This window comes from Chelon labrosus (genome assembly GCF_963514085.1).
Source record: "Chelon labrosus genome assembly, chromosome: 13".
Taxonomy (NCBI): Eukaryota; Metazoa; Chordata; class Actinopteri; order Mugiliformes; family Mugilidae; genus Chelon; species Chelon labrosus.
This window is the reverse complement of record NC_140346.1, coordinates 12,883,481-12,903,006: the sequence shown is the minus strand read 5'-3', so window position 1 is coordinate 12,903,006 and position 19,526 is coordinate 12,883,481. Positions and strand designations below refer to the sequence as shown.

The window sequence follows — 19,526 nt, the reverse complement described above, 5'->3', positions numbered from 1 at the left end:
TGTTGAGAACTGTTGATGGGACATGGTTAGGTTTGGCTTTAATTGATTATAACATGGTTTTCCAAGACTCGTCATATGAAGTACATAGGTTTAAATTCAAGTGATGAAGGTCTTCAGCAGCCTCAGTAATTATTACTCTTGTCCAGAGGGAGCAAAGGAGGAAACATTGTGATGTTGCTACAGAAGAATGTTATTAATCCCAAATGGTAAATTACAGGGTTACAGCAGCCAATGACTGTGTCACAAAAACATGTGTCAAAGTTATAACCCAAAGAGAGTAATCCAGCAATCCACACACATGCACATTGTTCAGAAGCATTGTTCTCTGGCTGTTACCTTGGCGTGGTTGTGGTGCTGGTCAGATACTTGATCTGATGTTAAGCGACGGCCTCCTGACGCTGTGCAGTCCATCGGTTTCCTCGTGAACACCAAAACCAGCAGCCTCTTTCAGCTGAGACCAGCCTTCTTGTCCAAAGCCATTGACAGGGGTCTCCCAGTGTGCTTGTCAAAGAACATCAAACCATATGCATTTGAGTGTGTGTTTGTAGACCACAGAAATACGCTAACCTGAACACAGAGTGAAGTCTGTCCCCTACCACAGTTTGCTCATGAAGTGCTTACACTGATAGAACTCTCTGAATGTGCTTACTTTGCATGTCTTTAAAATGCTTATGAGAGCCTCAAGTACTAGAAAATAGGAATTCATTCAAATCTCACCCAGCAACAGAGAAATGGGTAACAGACCTCGACTAGAGGGATACACAAGAGGGATACACATTTACATAAGATATTTTCCCAACGGATGTTTTGGCATTGGTGATGGAAAGTGCTGTCTTAACACGCTGCTTCATGTCTCCCAGCTCGGCTGAGGACTAGTGACTGTGAACGCATCGTTCGTGTACTCGTGAATCCATTCAGTGAACCGTATGGTCACTTTAGGAGGACCTGATTTCATCTTGTCTGTCCATTCACATTCTGCACATGATTTAAAAATGTGTTCATAACTTTCTACACTAATGAGCTAAAAACTTACAGTTCAAACTAACAATAATTATCTTGTCAATGGCACATGTCATCATCTGGAATATATATAAGTTACAATTCACAGGATTGTGTTTGATGCTGGAGTGGTCAGGTAGAGAGCTTTAAACATTGTTACAGAAATGGCAAGGTTTGTGATGCTCATGGTCAGCAGTGTCATGATTGAGCACCTTCTGACGGTGATATGAGGATGGACAAGCTATGAACTGGCAACAAGCTTTTGGAGGATGTACTGGAGCAAATGTGACATTTCGGCATATCAGCTTATAAAGATCTGCTGTTACAGTCTCACTGCTAGATACCACATCACAGGGTCATGCTGCTGCGAGTAGAAACTGTTGTGGCAGCATACAAAGGACCAGCAGCATATAAGAAAGGTGGCCATAATGTTTTGGCTCATCAGTGATATGAACAATATAGGAATTTGGTTTACAGCAGGTTTTGTAATCAAATTATAATTTTTTGTAGATGCTGCAGACGCTTAAAAAGTTGCCCAACATCTTTAATTCCACCAAACAAAAGCCCAAAAGAAGCTGGAATTACATTCTTGCCATGATATCATGATGTCAGCTCACAAAAGTAATTTCTGCAGTCTTAAAGAATATTTACCAAAAAGAGGTCCAGTGGTCTATAGCACAGGTACAAAACAAGCCTCTTTATGTGAAGTCCAAAAGCAAGCACTCCTCTAATGCTTCTAATAATCCCTCACTGCTCAGGGAAACCCCGTAAGAGTACATGTAACTACAGTCTGGTAGATCAAAGTTGAACCAGGAAGTCGGTTGGTCCGTAAATTGTGACTGATGTTTAAAACAGATAGTTTGGTAATAACTTTATAGTCTGCCTTCTTTTTTTTCTCCCACGTAAGACCGGCTAACCCAGGAAGGTTTGCTTTAAACCTGCCTGAACATCTGAATCTATATGTTTCTTGCCCTGTGGGATTTTCTGGCAATTGTTGCTGCATTTAGAGGTGTCGGCAATTACTTTGCTGGACACGGTTATTAATTAACCATCTTATCAATTTACCCAAATGCCTGAATTATGGAAGTAAATATTAAAAATAAATAAATATAATACGTTGGAGTGAATTGTAGTTCATAATCATGTGCATTGTTGAGTTCCCAATGTTGTTTTCAGATGCATTACCTGTAGTTGCTTACAGGTGCATGCTGTATAGTGTGTACTCTGTGTGTGTTTGTTGAATCTAAAAAAAAAAATCACTTCAGCATGTGCTATACAACGTCGCTATCCATGTTGGCTGAATGAGTCTTGGTCTATTACTGCTCTGTTTCGGCCAATGTCTAAGAGCAGCAGCCTGTAAAAGTGGTTCCATACAGTGTCCGGTTGTGAGGCGGCTGTCAGTCTGCTCTGGGTAAGTAGCTAGTCAAAGCCTGGGTCACCACTAGGTTTTCATTAGAGGTCTAATTCAAAGCGGCCCACATAGAGTGTCAGGATTGTCCCGGCCTGTTGTTGGCACCCCTTGTAACACACGTTAATGAGCAGCCGCTGGGAAAGTTGTGGTCAGCTGTGTACAGGGAGCTGGTGAAGCTTAGAATATACGGTCAGAGAAGACGGAGAAAAAGTCCCCACTCAGGGGCTTGAACTAGCCCCATGAATCAGTTACTTTCTTTTTCATTCGTTCCTTAATCACGGAACCTGTTGCGTATTATGATTCATGGGACTAGCTGCTGGCTGTGGTTTACCCTGTGGAGTTCAAGCATGAGGCCGTCGTGCGTTCTCAGTAGACAACTTGCCGGTATGCGAGCCTCACACTGTTAGAGGTGCTATAACCATCTCTGTGCCTCTGTGATTGGTCAGGAAAGGTATAGCATGGTGCATCATCAGTCAAAGTGTTGATGAATTCAAGATTGCAGCGTTAGCAATCCTTAACACCAGTGCTTTAGTAAAAAATATATCCAGTTAACTGGCGAGTGCAAATATTAGAGTTTCAGGAAGCTCGGTCCTGGCAACGCCCCAGCTTTTGAACAGTGCAAAAAATGAAAGAGGTCTCAATATCTAGCACATGGCTTCATTGCCACATGCCATTTCTCCTGATATGCTGTATGTGTGTCTGCAGCCACATTAATGTGTGCTGTCCTTTACACAGGAGGGTGCGTTAAGCCTGGCTTTTCACAGTCCATCAGGATGATCTCCGGTAGATGTTAATGAGCTTTCCCACTAATGTGGTCTCAGTCATCCAACTGGACAGCTTTCTAAGGATTGTGCAAAGCAACGGCTCATATAGGGATGCTCACATCATGCTTTTATGTGTAAAACATCTGTAACTCCTTATTATTAATGGTATTTTTATGCCTCCATACCAACTAAAGCCATGTCCGGAGGCATTAGGTTTTTGGGGTTGCTGGCCCACACTCCCATTTCTGTGAATGTGATATCTCAGGAACACATCAAGAAAATGAAGTTATGACACTATATATATATATAGGTATTCATGATGGAATATTCTGAACAGTGAGACAAAACTCATTATTGAATGGTATTTCCTTCAGAAACCACAGCCCTGCTGCTTTTTATAGCATACCTCTTGGTTTTATCATCATATCCTGTTGTAGTAGAAAAACACTTGATATTACATTATTTTATCGGTGGAGCTAATCTTCCTCAGGACATGTGAAATTGTAAAAGGCGGAGGGGAAAAACATCACTCTGGATTAAAATATAATTTCCCAGAGATGACATTGCCATGCCATGGCACACAGAGACAAACCCTTTGCATGTAGCACATTCATCTTCAGAAATAAAAATGTGTGGACATGCTGGTGGAGTTGGTGGACCTGGAAAATTGCACTTGGTTAAGGCTTCTGAAAAATAATCGTGGTGCAATGTTTAGTTTTCTTCATATTTTTTAATTGTCTTTCTGAAGGTCAAAGCCACTGAGACTGAAAACAACCTAAATCTGATCCAAGACCAGAGTGTATGTGAATCAGTTTTCACACAGGCAGTAAGTGTATGCACTTCTGTGTAAGTGCGTGTATGTGACACTGTTGGGGGGTTGGAATGTGACGTGAGAGCACTAATCAGAGGCAGCTGGGGCCAACGGTGAGATTAAAGTTAAAACACAAAAACAATCAGCTGGGATAAGTATACTATCGCTATGGGTTACTGCCCCCATCCCAGCCTCTCAGGGGGGAGAGAGGGATGGATGGATGGATGCAGGGATGGATGAGATTCTACCCAGCCTGGCTGGTACAGACCCTCTGATTAAAAACTCCTTTGTATTCTCCTTTGATCTCTTCCTCTCAGTGGTGAGTCTAGTCTCACCACAACATGCATATGACACCCACTGACACACTGCCAGTCAAGGCCTCCAGAAGTGCTGTGTGTACAGCACGCAGCTCTCAGTGTGTGTGCATATGTGGTTACGTATACACTTAGTCAAAATTCTCACAAAGAAACCATGATGTGATGAAAGTACAGGAATAGAATCATTTTTGTTGTTGAAAACAAAAAGTTAACTCACCAACTCAAGACCTAGTTACTAGAGCTTTTATCATTTCCTCATGGTTTAGCTCAGCAGACGGTGTTTCATTTTCATAGCACTGGTTCAGCTACCATCACATAACCTAATTAAATGTATAACAGATGAGAGCAACACTCCTTAAAATGCTAGTATGGGTTCCTTTTATTTGATGTTTTGCTAAACTACTTCTTCAAAGATCAAATTATTTCAGTTCATTCTCTTTTATTTTTTTTAAATGGAGGATACAACATCATTGTGATACAAACTGCACTGACAGATCAAGTTGACAGATCCCACTACTGTATTTTAAAACAACCCAGCTGTCGCATTAAAGCTGTTTTACTTGACCTGTGTGTGAATAAAACAGTAAAAATTAACGGTGTCCTGCTGTGCATAGCATAATTGTACAACCACTAAGTTTTCCTGTGCGCTAAGGTATTATTGCAAACATTTCTGGCCCTCTCACTTTCCCTTTTACTCAAAGTAATGCACTTTTGATAAATGTTGCTCTACAACCTGCCAGCTTTTTTTTTTTTTTTTTTGATATGGTATCAGTGTCATTGTGCAGATCTCATCGCTGGTAATTACTGTATTATAAGAAATGATAGACGTGACAGACATAACAAAATCAAAGCTCTCCTAGGAGCGACACGTTCTTTTTAGCTCCAGTAACAGTGTTTGTTGTCGGAGTCATTTTATGAAAATGAAAGTGTGTATGCTGGAGTCTTTGTGTGTTCGTGTGAGAGTATAAGAGGATTAAGGCCTGTTCACAGCCGAGGGTGCAGACTGCAGTGCCTCTGACCATTCCCTCTTTATGTCCAATTGACTAATGAAGTATTAACCTTCTGTTGTTGTTATGCGTCTCTCTCTCAGATTGTGGGAGAGCACATCCCGAAAAACAGCAAATTATATATTTTTTTCTTTTTCAACACTGCCAAGAACCAAAATCTATTTTGGCATTGAAAGTGACATTTTTAAACATAATCCGTAACATAGTAACAAAAAATATCTGTCATTCAGCTTATATCTGCCATCCTTTAAAAGCCCATATCAGTCACACCCCACAATAGTTTCCATTTCTTCATTGGCCTCCCTCCAGAACAGCTTTATCTACACATCACGTCGGACAATACCACCTTGTAAATAACCATATTACTTTACCTTGTGACATCAGCCCCAGAGGAAAAGATCCCCAACATTAGAGTACTGGGGGATTGTGTCGGGGGCGTGAGAGGTTAAGACTTGTTGAATAGCTGGTAGGCGTCACACAATGAGGTGGATTAGGGAGCACTAGAAAGGGCCTTTAGGGCTTTACTGGGGTGTTCAGCAGCTTACAGCGCCTACAATAACACGGCAACAGTGCAGATCCAGCTGGGCTAGCTGAGGTTGGCAAAAAGGCTCGCTGGAAGGGCAGTTGGCCGTAGGGGCAGTTTGCTGGCAGCTCGGGTCAATGGTGCAGGAAGCAGAGAAGGAAAGTAACAGGGTGTTTTATTGACTAACAGGAAGAATTAAGCTCAGGATTTAATACTGGGACACAGAAGCATGGCTGTGTTTTGCTGACGATCCTCTGGGTTCTCCTGAAGGACCTCGGGGTGTTACATAGTGAGGAGGTGAGGAGAGGTGAGGTTCAGTCTGTCTCGGTGGCTCCAGCACTTGTCCCTGCCTGCCTATGATTACAGATGACTGATAATCTTACAGATAAATCCCAGTACTGTGGAGAGAGCGTGTGCTGTGATACTCTGTATTCATGAATGTGTATTCAAGTGCAGAATTACAGTGCTCTGGCACTGGGCAGTCAGTGTTAATTTCAATTTATTTGTTAGATGTTATTATTCTCTTTAGAACAATGCATTGGTATTTATAGCCATGTATCAATGTATATTTTATATTCTCTACACAGTATTTCCCTTCATGTTAACCCATTCACAACAGTACGTTTCAACCCTATAAAATTCAAATATTTAGAATATTAAGAAGACTATAATACATTACCTTATACACAAATAATTCAGTTCAGTTTTATTTATATAGTCCCAAATTATAAAAGAGGCCATCAAGACATCACAGTACTATAGAGAGAAACGCTACATGTCCCCCTTAAGCAGCACTTGGCATCAGCAGGGAGGAAACTTTTAACAAGAAGAAATCTCTGACAGAACCAGACTCAGGGTCAGGGGTCGTCTGCCTTGACTGGTTAGATAAATAGATACTGTATAAAAATAAGTTTTTAAAAAATACTTTAAAATAAAATGTGTTGTTATACGTAAACTATAAAGTATTGGCCTATATTATCTAAACCCAGAGCAATATGTAACAGCAGTCCTGGCCTCTGCTTAGGATTAATGCAGCATTTCTGTCCTATGTAGTGTTGGGGATTTAAGGGGGGGGCTGAGAGGCTGGTGGCGGTCTAGCGTGTTAGCTGGGATAATAACAGTGCGGTTTGTATTAGGTTTCCTGAGCTAAAGTAAGAAGCTCCCACTTCCTGCATACCCACCATGACAAAGACCGTGTCCACATTAGCTCCTGAATATCTGCAGGATGCATTAAACACACACACGCTGCGGTTTTATGTCGGTGCAGTAGGAATTTGAAAAGACTCTTAAGCTAATTAGGATTCCTGTTCATCTCAAGGTCAGCAGTGAGTTACGCAGTTAGCTTTTGACAGACAGCAGTTCAAAGTCTCCTCTAACAGCAAGAAGAATTCATAGCATGACATTTTGGCGCAGTAAAATCTCCAGCAGTGGAAACTGTTTTCAACAGATATCGGAAAAGAAACTGTGAGTCAGAGCGGATTTTACCTACAGGCAGCCGCACTGAGCATCTCATCTTTTATTTTTGTGTGTTATTTCTGCTTTTTTTCACAGTTGATCGCGGACTACTCCTTTATGTTCTCCCAGGGGGACTTGAGATGACTTTCAACAAAAACAAAAGTCAAATTCTTTTGACTTGACATGACATCGATATGGTCCCCTACAGTGCTTAACATTTTTAGGAACTAGAAATAAAGCGAGGGTGCTTTCAAAAAGTGATTCAGTACTTTTAATTTACCAGTTAACTTCATTGAAATTGAACCCAGCTAAGGTTGAGGTCAGTACAGACTGCAGGACACTGCTGTGGACACTTCTGGGAATGTGCAAGCCTGTCGTCCTGGAGTGTGCAACAAGGACGGGATGTTTCTGCTGTAGACTCACAGATGGTGGCAGTGACACGTATTCAAGGTTTGGTGGTGTTTTGGTGTCTGATAAAGGCCATCTTGGATTATATATGAGTGCCTAAAACATCAAGCACCAAAAAGTCTAACCCTACTACTTGTGTAAAAACACTTCCACCTGTTCATGCACCTCTGGGGTATTTGTATAAAACCTTGAAGATCAGTCTTTGTTGAGGCATTATCAAAATCCAGTCTTCGTTTTGCCGATGACAGTCGTATTCTGTCACGGATGCACACTGCTGCATGTTTCAAGGGCGTCGGCCACTGTCAGCAGAGCAGCCAGGCAGCGGGGGCAGATTAAACACAGCTAGAGTCCTGATGGACGTCAAATACACTACATGCATCACGGTCCTAATACCGTGCTGCCACTTACGCGCACGCCATTCCGTCCACATATCGACGGATATGGTTTACAGCTTGTAATAACGGTAATGAGTTCCTCATGGAGAGATCCTGACCAGAGCGGCTTGGTCAGTCCACAGCGAGGGATGCTGAGGGGGTTGAAGGGACTGTGGAGCAGCGTGACATGTCAGAGAAACACTCTGTGTCACCCAGAGGAGGTTGGAGTTTGGTTGTGTCCCAGAATTACAAATGTCTACAGATGTGGACTTCATCTGCTTCTAACACAAACAGAGGCTCACTGTGGTTTGCTGACTAATTCATGGTGGAGAAAAAAAAAGAAGAAGGGAAACTGTTGTCGCCCTCCCTCTCTGCTTTTTTCTTCATACCGTCTGTGAAATCAAGCACTGATTTAAAATCTTAAGAGTTCTCTGCGCCTCTGACTGTAATAGCAGCTTAGATTAGATTTTTCGGTCAGCTCACGCCTCCTGTAATGTGTGAAACTGTTCCCACATCTTCTTGCATGCTGCCAAAACACAGGATTAGATGAGTCATGGTTTTAATCATCATTTGACTGGGTTATGATAATAGTTTACCCACTAAAGGAATCACTGACATACAGTCAAGACATCAGACAGAAACTGAGAGTGCTCCGAAACAGAGGTAATAATCATAAAACAAACACAGATAGATAGATAGATGCTTAATGACCCCGTGGGAAATAAAGTAACCTGAGGTCAAAGTTGAACCCAGAAGGTCGTCTGTACTCTGGCTGCTATAATCATAACACCACACTGTTTGTGTAACAGTTCCCCTTTGTCTTTTCCCCTCCAGATTAGTTAACCTGTCTGATCATATAACTGCTCGTGTTTCTTGTCCCACTGAAGTTTGTTATTTTTAGAAACAGGATTCCCCAAAGTGTGTGAATGAGATCCAGTTTTGTAGTCAAGCAGAGGCGTCCTTTTACACAGGTCTGTCAAACCAAAAGTGTGCGCCGCAAATCCAGGATTCCATCGGATCATGTATGCCCCGTCACCTCCCAACTAAAGTGTTCCCTTTATTCTCCCTTGTGACAACAACTGTGATCAGTGACTTGAGCCTCAAACACATAATGTAGCAGTCTTAAGTAGTCGCATGATGCTGACACACTGACACAGGTCAGCACTGCCAGGATCTGGACTCTACAAGACTAAAGCAGGTGTCCCCCCTCACCAAACCTCACCAGTGTTTCAGAGATGCTCTGACCCAATCAGCTTGTCGTGACCTCTAGGCCCTGGTCAGAGTCACCTTGAGTCTTTAAACTTGCATTCAACAACCCACGCCATAATAACACATCATCAGTATCAAATAACGGTGTTAAAGTTGAAAAATGATGCTTATAGTTTATGTCATACATGTGAAAGTCAGTTGGGAGAGTTAATAAGCAGCCTTAATAGTTCTGAATGAGAATAAAAAGTCTGTGGGTCCTCCGTCTCCACTGGCTCTGAGTATGCCGTGCCATTTTCAGAATAAGGAGACACATGCAGTAGGTACGTGTAGTGCTAGTGTTTTATTAGCCTCTGATCTAATTTGTTGAGTATTGTAATTGTTAAGATGATGACTCTAATTCAGTGTTTTCTCTCTCTCTCTCTCTCTCTCTCTCTCTCTCTCTCTCTCTCTCTCTCTCTCTCTCTCTCTTTCCTTCTCCCTGCAGAGCTGCAGAGGGAGGGCAGCATCGAGACCCTCAGTAACAGCTCGGGCTCCACCAGCGGGAGCATCCCGCGCAACTTCGAGGGCTACCGCTCCCCTCTGCCCACCAATGAGAGTCAGCCGCTCAGCCTCTTCCCCACCAACTTCCCCTAGAGTCCCTCTCCTCCGCTGCCCGGCCCACCTGCCCACCTGCCCGCCCCCGTCGGTCCATCCAGCATCACTCTGACACATTAATGTGTTGGACTGAGACCAAATCATTTATAGGATTTGTGTCTCTCTCTTCTTTTGTGTTCCTCATTTATCACACAGCCGGTCACGGATCAGTGTGAACCCAGCTACATCCAGTATTACCATTTCAGTTTCTGGGGATGGATATAGAAGGTTGACATGTTTTTGTTTTGTTTGTTGTTGTTTTTTTACCAAAGTTGCAGACAGCTGTAGCTTGTGCAGATTTACAATTATTTTAAATTTGAAAATTGAATTTTGTAATGCGAAAGTCATTCCAAAAATAAAATGAATTTAGTATTTACCCTCAAACTGCATTCAATGACAGGATGGAAACGGGACAAGTTTATTGAGGGCTTATGGAAACTAATTTCTCTTAGCTGCTGAGCATTGAACCAAATAAAGTGCAGACAAAATGCCGTTTGATACTCTGATACAGCTGGGATGAGGGAGGAACTGCCTTTATGTTCAGTATTAGGTTTTTAATATCAGCCCCACGCATCAGTCCAGCCCTGCTTGGTACCTCGTTGTTGTGTTAAACGTGCAGCAAGTCAACACAGATGTCGTCGCAGACCAGCCGTTCTCTCCTCTCTGCAGCCGATGCAGCCTGCTGTTTCCTCGGCCCGCCGTCGTCCTTTGCGTGCGTGTTTGAAGTTTTACGGCGTGCCTATTGTTTGAATGAGCCATAAGAAAGGGAGCACCGACAAAGGAAAAAATGTTTATTCCAGTCAGAGACGTGTAGCAGCTCCTTTTTCCCTCCGAGTCTGTGTGTGTGTGTGTGTGTGTGTGTGTTGCTGATCTCACGGCCTCTCGCTAAATGTTTTTGATTAAATTTGCTCCTTTCATGCTTTTGATTTTCATGTAATTACATTTGACAAAAGATGCAGTAATGAGATGACACTATTAGTATGTTGCTGAAGTAATTTAGATGTTTACAGTGTAATTGAGATATGTTTCTGAAATCATTTAGATATATTCCCCACTCGGCCTTTCCAGATAGTAAATTTTAATTGAGCAGAATAATGGAGGCTTGTGTAGCCGTCATGCTGTATTTTGAAAATTAGCAACTCTTGACCAAAATCTTTTTCCTGCCTCTAGTAGTCATATATATATAAATACACACATATATATATATATATATATGTGCATAGAGAAAATGTATTTTCCTTAAATTCCTTGTACTAGCTTTTCCCATAGGAAGACAATTGACTGATAATCAGAAATTTCTTTATTAAACCCACTCTGCCTGTAAGTTTGCCTTCATCACAATGTTTGAATAAGTTTAAAAAAAAAAAAAAAAAAAAAGCACTATTTCCAGAGAGTCACCTGAATAAATGTCAAATGTAGTCCACGATGCCACACGCCTGGGTGTTGCTGTCCTGTCTGCATGTCACGATGTACTGAAAAGGGCATGAATCTACTAATTTAGAGCAAATGCTTGTTGCTGACAGTAAGACTGGATTTGTAAAACACTGACTTCTTTTCCCAGCATTCATGCAAATGAAAACAATAAAAGTGGAGGAAATTAAAGTGTCTTTTCTTTTTCTTTCACCCACTCTGATTGCTCCTAATTGTGCCGTTCACATTTCAACCACGGCGGTGACCATCAGCACAAAGTACCACTAGTAATTAGTACCATATTTTTTACAGGCAGTAAAGTGTTGTTACGGGGACGTTTTATGGGTGACTCTGGCTCTTTGTTCTGAGAGTGTGGAGAAATGAGAGCCCATGTTTATTTCTCTGCTAATCAGCCAAACTTCCAATCCTCACGTTCAGATTTTAAGAAGCTGGACTGAATACATTTAAACTCATTTATAAAGGAAGATTAGCAGTGTATTATTCTTTGTATGGTTTATTTCATCTCATTAACGTCTTCATACGCTACTAGCCGTAAAATTAAAAAAAGGGGGTCCTTGCCCAGCTACAGTGGAACTTATCCAACCTCGTAGAGATGGCTTGAAAAAGTCTGCACAAACAATTTAATGAATAACTTATTACAACTTAATGGATGAAACATTTTTGAATTGAGAACAGTGTGACTGTGTTAACGTAGATTTGAAAATAAAAGCCGTTACAGCGTGAGTTGGAGAACAGGATGAATACATAAAATGAACCATTGCAAAATGGGCTTGCTTTAGGGTTATATACAAGAGTCCCTTGTGAATGAAATAGAAATAAGCTCCAGCTGGCAGGATGTGCCTCCTCATCCAGAAGAAACTTCACTATTATGCAACAAGTACAAGAGGAAAACTGCAGTTAGCCATTGTTCTTTTTATTTCAGCATGTTCTTGAAAACACTTTACATTGTTTCTTCTTCGGGAGTACAAAGTAGAAAGGCAGAGAAAATCTCTGTCACCGTCAGGCACACTTTTAAAAAATGTTTCAGTGTCATAAATAACAAGGATACAAGACTCATTATGTCAGTTTGAAAGGGATTCGTACATTTAATCATTTCTAACAAGCCGCAGTAAAAGGAGTGCAAGGAACAATTCTGAATGACTGAGCTTAGCTGTCGTTTGTTCTCACGTTCTCTCACAGAGACATGTGTCCTGTTAGAGACATTGAGCACAACAGCGAGTCCCTGCTCGCTGATTCAAGTCGCTCTGGAAACTGAATCAGCTTCCTGAAATGTAAACTGGAGCAAACTTTAAAGTTTCCAGGTTCTGACATCTGACCTCCTGCGGGGGAAATGTGACGGGGAAGAACACCTGCTGCTGAGTACTAACTTAGGAACATTCAGCAGCAAACGGAAACCGTATCAATCATATGTGGGTCAATTGAAGTTATTGGAAGGTGGAACCAAAACATATTCTCCTCATTTTAGCATGGGTTCGACACTAAGCGTACTACTACTCATATTTAAGTAAATGTATCATTACAACCTGGTGCAAACACTGTGATGTCATAGAAATTTAGAACATGCTGTTTAGGATTTACTGTACTAAAATATTAGCAAAGCTTTCCAGTGTTAGGTGTCAGCAGCCAGCAGAGTAAATCAAGATCTGCTGCTTTTAGTAGTGATGCAGGCTGATGTTATAATTTACTCATTAAAGCTGCACAGAACACAATGTAGGGACAATTTCTGTAATATCTCGTACCTCCAGCTCAAAAGATCTCTGCAGGGTTATGGATATAGAGGCTTTGTTAATTTCTTATTTTTAAAAGCATTGTGTGTAATCTTACTTACAGCACATCTCCTGCACTAAAGTAAAAGCTACCAAATGTATGAACAAGCACAGACATCATTTTACCTGTTGTCCCTTTTAATAAGGAAGGGCATTTTAAGACAATGTCCTTCCCTTGTTAAATTTGACACGTTTCTTTGTGGGTTCAGTTTTGAGAGTAAAGATCATAATGCAGTAGATTTCTCAACAGGAGAGAAACTTCATTGTGGAAGCAGACACATGATGAATCCAGTAGCTAACAAATTCTGCTGTAAAGGTTTGTGTTAAAGCCTTCAGGAGCCTCCAGAGAGACAGAGCACACAAACATGGACGTCTGCAGAAAATACTATACTGAGACTGTATATTATTTTCTTTCTTCTCTTTTTTTTTTTTGGTAAATGTGTTAAACTCGTGCTATAAAGAATATCGTTGAAGAATCTGAAACTTCTCCAGGAATAATTAGTTTCCCAAAATGATTCAAAAGGGGAAGTGTCACCATGTGAAAGAGCAGTTAGAAGAGCTAACGTCTGCACCAGACACTTGGACTGATTAGTTTTCTCTGCCTTAGCCGTGTGGGACTTACCTGGGGAGGAGCCTGCATGTCTCATGCTGAACATCCAGAGAGACATTTTAGAAACACATGCAGGAGGGAGTCAAAGAGATTTTCATGGCTTGAACAGGTTTGTCTTGGGGGAATTAAATCCTGTTAAAATGTCCCATCTATCTTGTGGCAGCCCCTGCAAGAGACACACGAGTTCATTATAAACTGGCACATGTTTTACACAAGAACGAAGCAGGTGAGTTTATATCAACCTGTAAAGATCCATCCTCTCTTTCTTGCTGGACAGTGATGATCTAAAAGCTAGAAATCTGTTTCTTACAATAATGATTTTCAGACTTTTCTCCATCAGCAGGATGATGCTAAATTTAAAGTGATGCATCGTGCTACATCAGTCCACCTGCAGGCCTCAGAGCACTGCTACTCGCCTTTAGATGGAGCTTTACAGGGCGTCCAGGACACCTCTGTAGATGTGCCAGCTGATCTGAAGTCAGGTTAGATGGAGATTAAATGTGAAGGGTTTTTTTCTGAATCAGATTCCGTTTCTTCTGTCGTGTTTATTCCTCCAAACGGACATTTATCAGAGGGAGGCAGGGAAACGCACCTGATATTTATTTCTTAAAGTTTTAATTGTGCCACATTATCCATTTAGCAGGATAATCTTATGCTGTGGCTCGATTTTCTGCGTCGTTAAGTTGCAGGTAATTCAGACCTTTTGAAAGCCTTATTGTCTTCGATAGCCTCTTTCAGTCTCCTTTCATCGCAACATGAAACATCCAATCGACGGCCACTCCTGTTTCCGTCGCAGCTGCCATTACCCAGGTGTTTTAGAAGATAAGCAAAATTCCAGCGGTGTGTGACACTTTAAACGGCCTGTGCGAACACTTTGAATCGTGGTGATCGTGTGGATGCTGTTTTGTGTCGAGCAGCAGAGGCCTGCAGGTAGCCTCTGCTGCTCCGCTCCTAATGTGATTCAATGTTCCCGGCGCTGCAGCTGCTAATTTAATTTCTGCACGCTGTCAACACATCTGCAAAACACACAAACGATTATTTTGCTGTTGTTGTTGTTGTTGTGTGTGTATGTGTGTTTTTTAAAAATGTGTCCCGACTGAGCTAAAATAGTCCTAAGTATTGACAGCTGGATGGAGTTAAAAAAAAAAAAAAAACGATGCTGACGGTTTCCTATCAGGAAAGAGTTCAGAGCTGCTCCTCGGTGAAAGCTCTGTCTTGGACGTGCGCCTTGAAACTGCGCGAATAGATTTTTGGTTCAGTGATAAGTCGCACTTACACACGTTTAAATAATAATAAAAAAATCTAAAACGACAACTTTTAGTGTTTTATATTCGATGTTCCGTTTTTCAAAATGAAATACAGAAAAAAAATGTCTCGATAAATAAATAAAAAATAACGCAAAAACTTTTTTTCTTTAAATAATTAGTATTGGATATTTTATATTTTATAAATAAATCGTATTGTGCAATGAACTGTATTTGGAGAAACGTTTATTTCCGTTTCCAGATAAACGTTTCCGTTTTCAGTCTCCAAACAAGACAAGTGCATAAATGATAAATGTGTTTTTTTACGAAATGTATCCGGTTAAAATCAAATTTCTTTCATTTTATTGAAAAAATTATGTTCAATGAAGACCTTAAAATTCGTGTCGACAATTTTTATTTATTTATTTATTTATTTATTTTTAAAAAAGAGCCGAGCCCCCACCTATGTGTGGGATCTTTTGCTCAAAGGCACACCGGTGAGCAGAGAACCAGCAACCCGACAAGATACGATTTTTATTTATTTACTTTTTTGAAAGTGAAACAGCAATGACAAGTGTTGCTGTCACCGGAATGTATTTGGAAGCTATTATTATCGCTGAATAAATAGCCCACAATATATCACCGGCAGAGTAGCCTACTGCGGTGCGTAACGGACTCATTCACCTGTGGCTGCGCTCATTTGAATTCAGGGCCACCCAAAGGTCCCCACGTCTTCAGACAATGACCAATATCTGAATTTTTTTTTACTGTTTACGGAAGAAACGCATTTTTATTCAATTTACTGCCATATAAAAAATTGGACTTTCTATGAGGTTCAGTGAGACTGGAGCCTGGTCAGACTCTAAAAGAGTGGGTGTCTGTAACGTCGCTGGATGTGACAGCTCGGTCACCCTCCTCTGGCTCCCTTGGGTCACTATAGCGCCCCCACCTGGCGTTCCACCTGTCAGCCAGACGCACCTACAGCCTCTATACCACACCGTGGATGAAGCTTAGACGCGCCACCGTGGGAGTAGCGGGATAAATCGGGTTCAGGGATGACAGATAACCGGATATGAGTGGCTGTAGTTTATGATTGAGTTTGTCATAAAGTTGCGTCCAGAGATAAATGTTTGTTTTATGGCAGAACTGTGATGCATGAGGAATGAGCCCAAAAGCATCTCTTTAAGTGTATTGTTCCAAAACTCTGTGTGTGTGCGTGTCAGGAGGGAGGGAGGGAAGGAGGGAGGGAGGGGGCGCTGAGGAAACATTTCTCTTTTCCTACATTTGATATGTTTCATTTAGCAGAACTGTAGAGGAGCAGGAGGAGGAAGTGGAGGAGATGAAGGAGAGGAGGTGGAGGAAGAGCGAAAAGGAGGAGGAGAAGAGGAGAAAGCGGAGGAGGAGCGAGCTGCTGGTCGCCGGGTTTCCATGTGACAAGGGGAAATATGAGGGACTTTGACAGGTCTTAAACGGTCTGGCGCCAAGGCCTCAGTCTAGCCGCTAAATATAGCCGGGGAGATGATGCAGGGAGATGGGAGGAGAAGATGGAGAGATGAAAGGAAAAGGGGAACAATGTCGAGGGGAGGAAGAAAATAACAATATTCGATTATGGACGAATATGGTGCAAAACTGTGCCGTTATGTTGTAATTAGAGCATCACCGGGACGGAAGGCGCTCTAATGCACACTCCCACATCTGCAGCTGCACTATATTGAGCGGACAGATCAAGGACGCAGAAAAGCTTTAGTCAACTTTCTGCTGTATGAAAACCGTCATGCGAGCAGTGAATTCACTTTAAATACGAGCCCTGCTGGCCCGGGGTGACAGGAAACTCCTCGCATCCAATATCTCACATTTAAGCCTCCAAATCTGCTTGTTTTGGGTCATTTCTGGGTATCATGTGATAGTAATTTTGTCAGCGTAATAAATTATCCAAACTATCAATGTAGAGGGAAACTGGGGGCCAAGCCCTCTGACTTTGCTCCTGTTTATTTAATGTCTTCTAACTTTATTTTGCGTGTCTCTGCCGTCTCCGTTGATTGCCTCACCTTCACATCCCCATCTGAAACACACATGCCCATCGAACCAGTCTAAAGAGCATATTTACTGTCTGCTTCCATTAATCTCCAACACAGAGGATATGTTAATCTATCAACACAGAGCCCCTTCTATGTGGAATTGCTAGCAGCTCGGAGCAGTCCTTTCTCCACCTAATGACTTTTAAATCGCGCGTAATGGATATTTCTGTACCGTTGAAGGCACAGAACAAATAAATGGTGACTAATTTGCGCGAGCATTGTTGATACAATTATCCAGTTGAGTATTCCGGCAGAAAAACCGTTATCCACCTCCATATGTTGCTAATCTTTTTCCCCTTTTCCTCTCCTTCAGAGTAAGAGCATGCGGCTCCAAAAGTGTGACAAGACGTCTCGTTTCACGCATTTGAAGACCAGGCATTCCAAACAAGTCAGCTGTCCAGCAAAATGATCAGGAACACACATCACAATATAAAGTGTGAGGGAGAAGAGCGGCGTTTATTTTCAACACACGGGTGACTGAAAACAAAAAAAATAAAAAAAATAAATAAAAAAAATGCCCTTTTCACATTTCCACTGAACACCGGTTCTTCTGCTCAGGTCTGCGCCGTGCAAAGCAGTCGGTGCTCCAGGGACTTGCGGGGAAGCTAATGTGTTTCCTGGGCTCGGGGAGACTGTCTGATTCAGGTACAGCACGCTCCGCGCCGCTGTAGCTGCTCCTGCCTGGTCTGCTGCCTCTTTTACGCATGGCTGTGTTATTCTGATGGAAGCCGAGCAACAAGTGTGTAACGCTGTGGAGATGTGCAAACAGTGCATGGTCTTAAATCAAATGGCGTGGTGTATCTGACTCACAGGTGCTGGTAGCTGAAACTTTCTAGTCACATTTAAGGATTTGATATAATTTAGTTTTAAACTGTGTTTATTTGAAGCCGTATGAGTTACTTTGTTGTTGTTTTTTACTAGCCCACGAGGAATCATACGAGATGAACGTAATGTTATAATTATTTGAGTTATTTATATTTATCATTCAAGACATTTTTATTGCCAATAAGAGTTTTGTGCTGCTGTCAGCGGAAGCCGCAGAGAGACTGTTAGGTTGCAGGGGTTCATAGGAAATGCGCAGTTGTCTCTGACAGCCTCATTCAGAAGGATGATCACTTTTTGTTTCAGTTTTTGTCGATGTCACGCCCGTGGCCCACGCCACGGTCCTTCCTGCCCGCGCAGAGAGGCGGTTGTTAATCCGAAAAGAAAAAAAAGAAAAAAGAAAAAACAAACTCACGTCTGACGCGGAGCCACGACCGAGGCAGAGGAGTGGAGCAGAGCCGCAGATGAGTCTGTTGAGAGGCCGGAGGGGGCTCGCACATGCAGGACTTCAGGGTAAATATAAAGAGACAAGAGATTGTACTTATTGTGGCGCATCAGCCGACTGGCGCCGAGCTGCTCTTTAACAAACTGAGACCAATTTAATCAAGAGCCGTGGCGCTGGATTTTTTTTTTTTTTTTTTTTTTTTTCTGGAGGAGCTCAGCAGAGCAAAGTGCGGGGAGGTTGATGGGCCCCCCGATGGCTCCCGGTATCCCGCACTGTCCCTGGTTTTGACAATATACAACCTGTCGGAGATTACACGCTACCACGGCCTGCCCTCAGCTCAGACTGAGCACTAAATCATCTCATCGCTGCGACTGTTTGATGTGGCTGTACAAACGAGACACTGGAGAAAAATCAGCACGAAGTCAAACAGCACACAGCATGAATAACACAACTACAAATACAGCAAAAACAATAATACTAATAGTAATAACAGGCCTTATAACATAAAAAATACAACTCTAAGTAAACTCTTGTAAACTTTATCTGCAGCCAAACAAGGAAGAGTTTGTATCGAAGTGAGCACTCACCGCTTTTTCTCTCTCTCTGATTTCTCTCTCAAAATTCACTCATCATCTTTCATCTGGCTTCCTCAGTTTTTTTGCTCCACGCAGCACCGGGGTTTGTCTTTTCCAGCTTTTATTACTCTGCTACTGCCGCCGCTGCGGCTGCGGCTGCCGCTGCTGCTGCCTTCCCGTCAGCTCGACCAGGAAAACGCACAGATAAATGGCTCTCGACTGGGGAAGCCGGGGCGGTTTGAGGCTGGAGTCGGTACACACACACACAGCGCAACATAGTCTGGACTAGTGCGAGGCAAATCCAGCCTAAGCGTCAAAACAGCCGATGGAATAATTACAAAGTCTGTTATTATAAAGAGCGACCGAGAGAGCAGCAGCGCTTTGAATAAATCTCTCCGGAATGCAGAGGATGAGCTGCGAGCCTCCGCATAACTGTTGTGAGTTGTTCTAAAAGATAGTAGTTAATGTGGAGAACTGGAGCTGTTCCGCTGTGTAAAGGTGAATATTAGGACAGTGGGTCTGTGGACAGGTTGGTTTCTCCGGAGGCGACATTGTAAAAACGCAAGCCGAGAGAGGTGATGCCTCCACCGGCCAAGAACTGAGGGCAGACCCGGTGTTTGGCTTGGAAATGGGGGTGGGATTTC

General features: G+C 42.3%; 1 protein-coding gene across 1 annotated transcript in view; it reads left to right on the top strand.

Annotated features, from left to right (window-relative positions):
• bcas3 (BCAS3 microtubule associated cell migration factor) overlaps window positions 1-11,602 on the top strand; it is a 285,342-nt gene extending 273,740 nt beyond the window's left edge. Inside the window, 1 exon segment of the mRNA XM_084559322.1 lies at window positions 9,763-11,602. Within this exon segment, the coding sequence (XP_084415448.1) occupies window positions 9,763-9,911 (149 nt within the window). The 3' untranslated portion in view covers window positions 9,912-11,602.
• The last annotated feature ends 7,924 nt before the right edge of the window (window positions 11,603-19,526 follow it).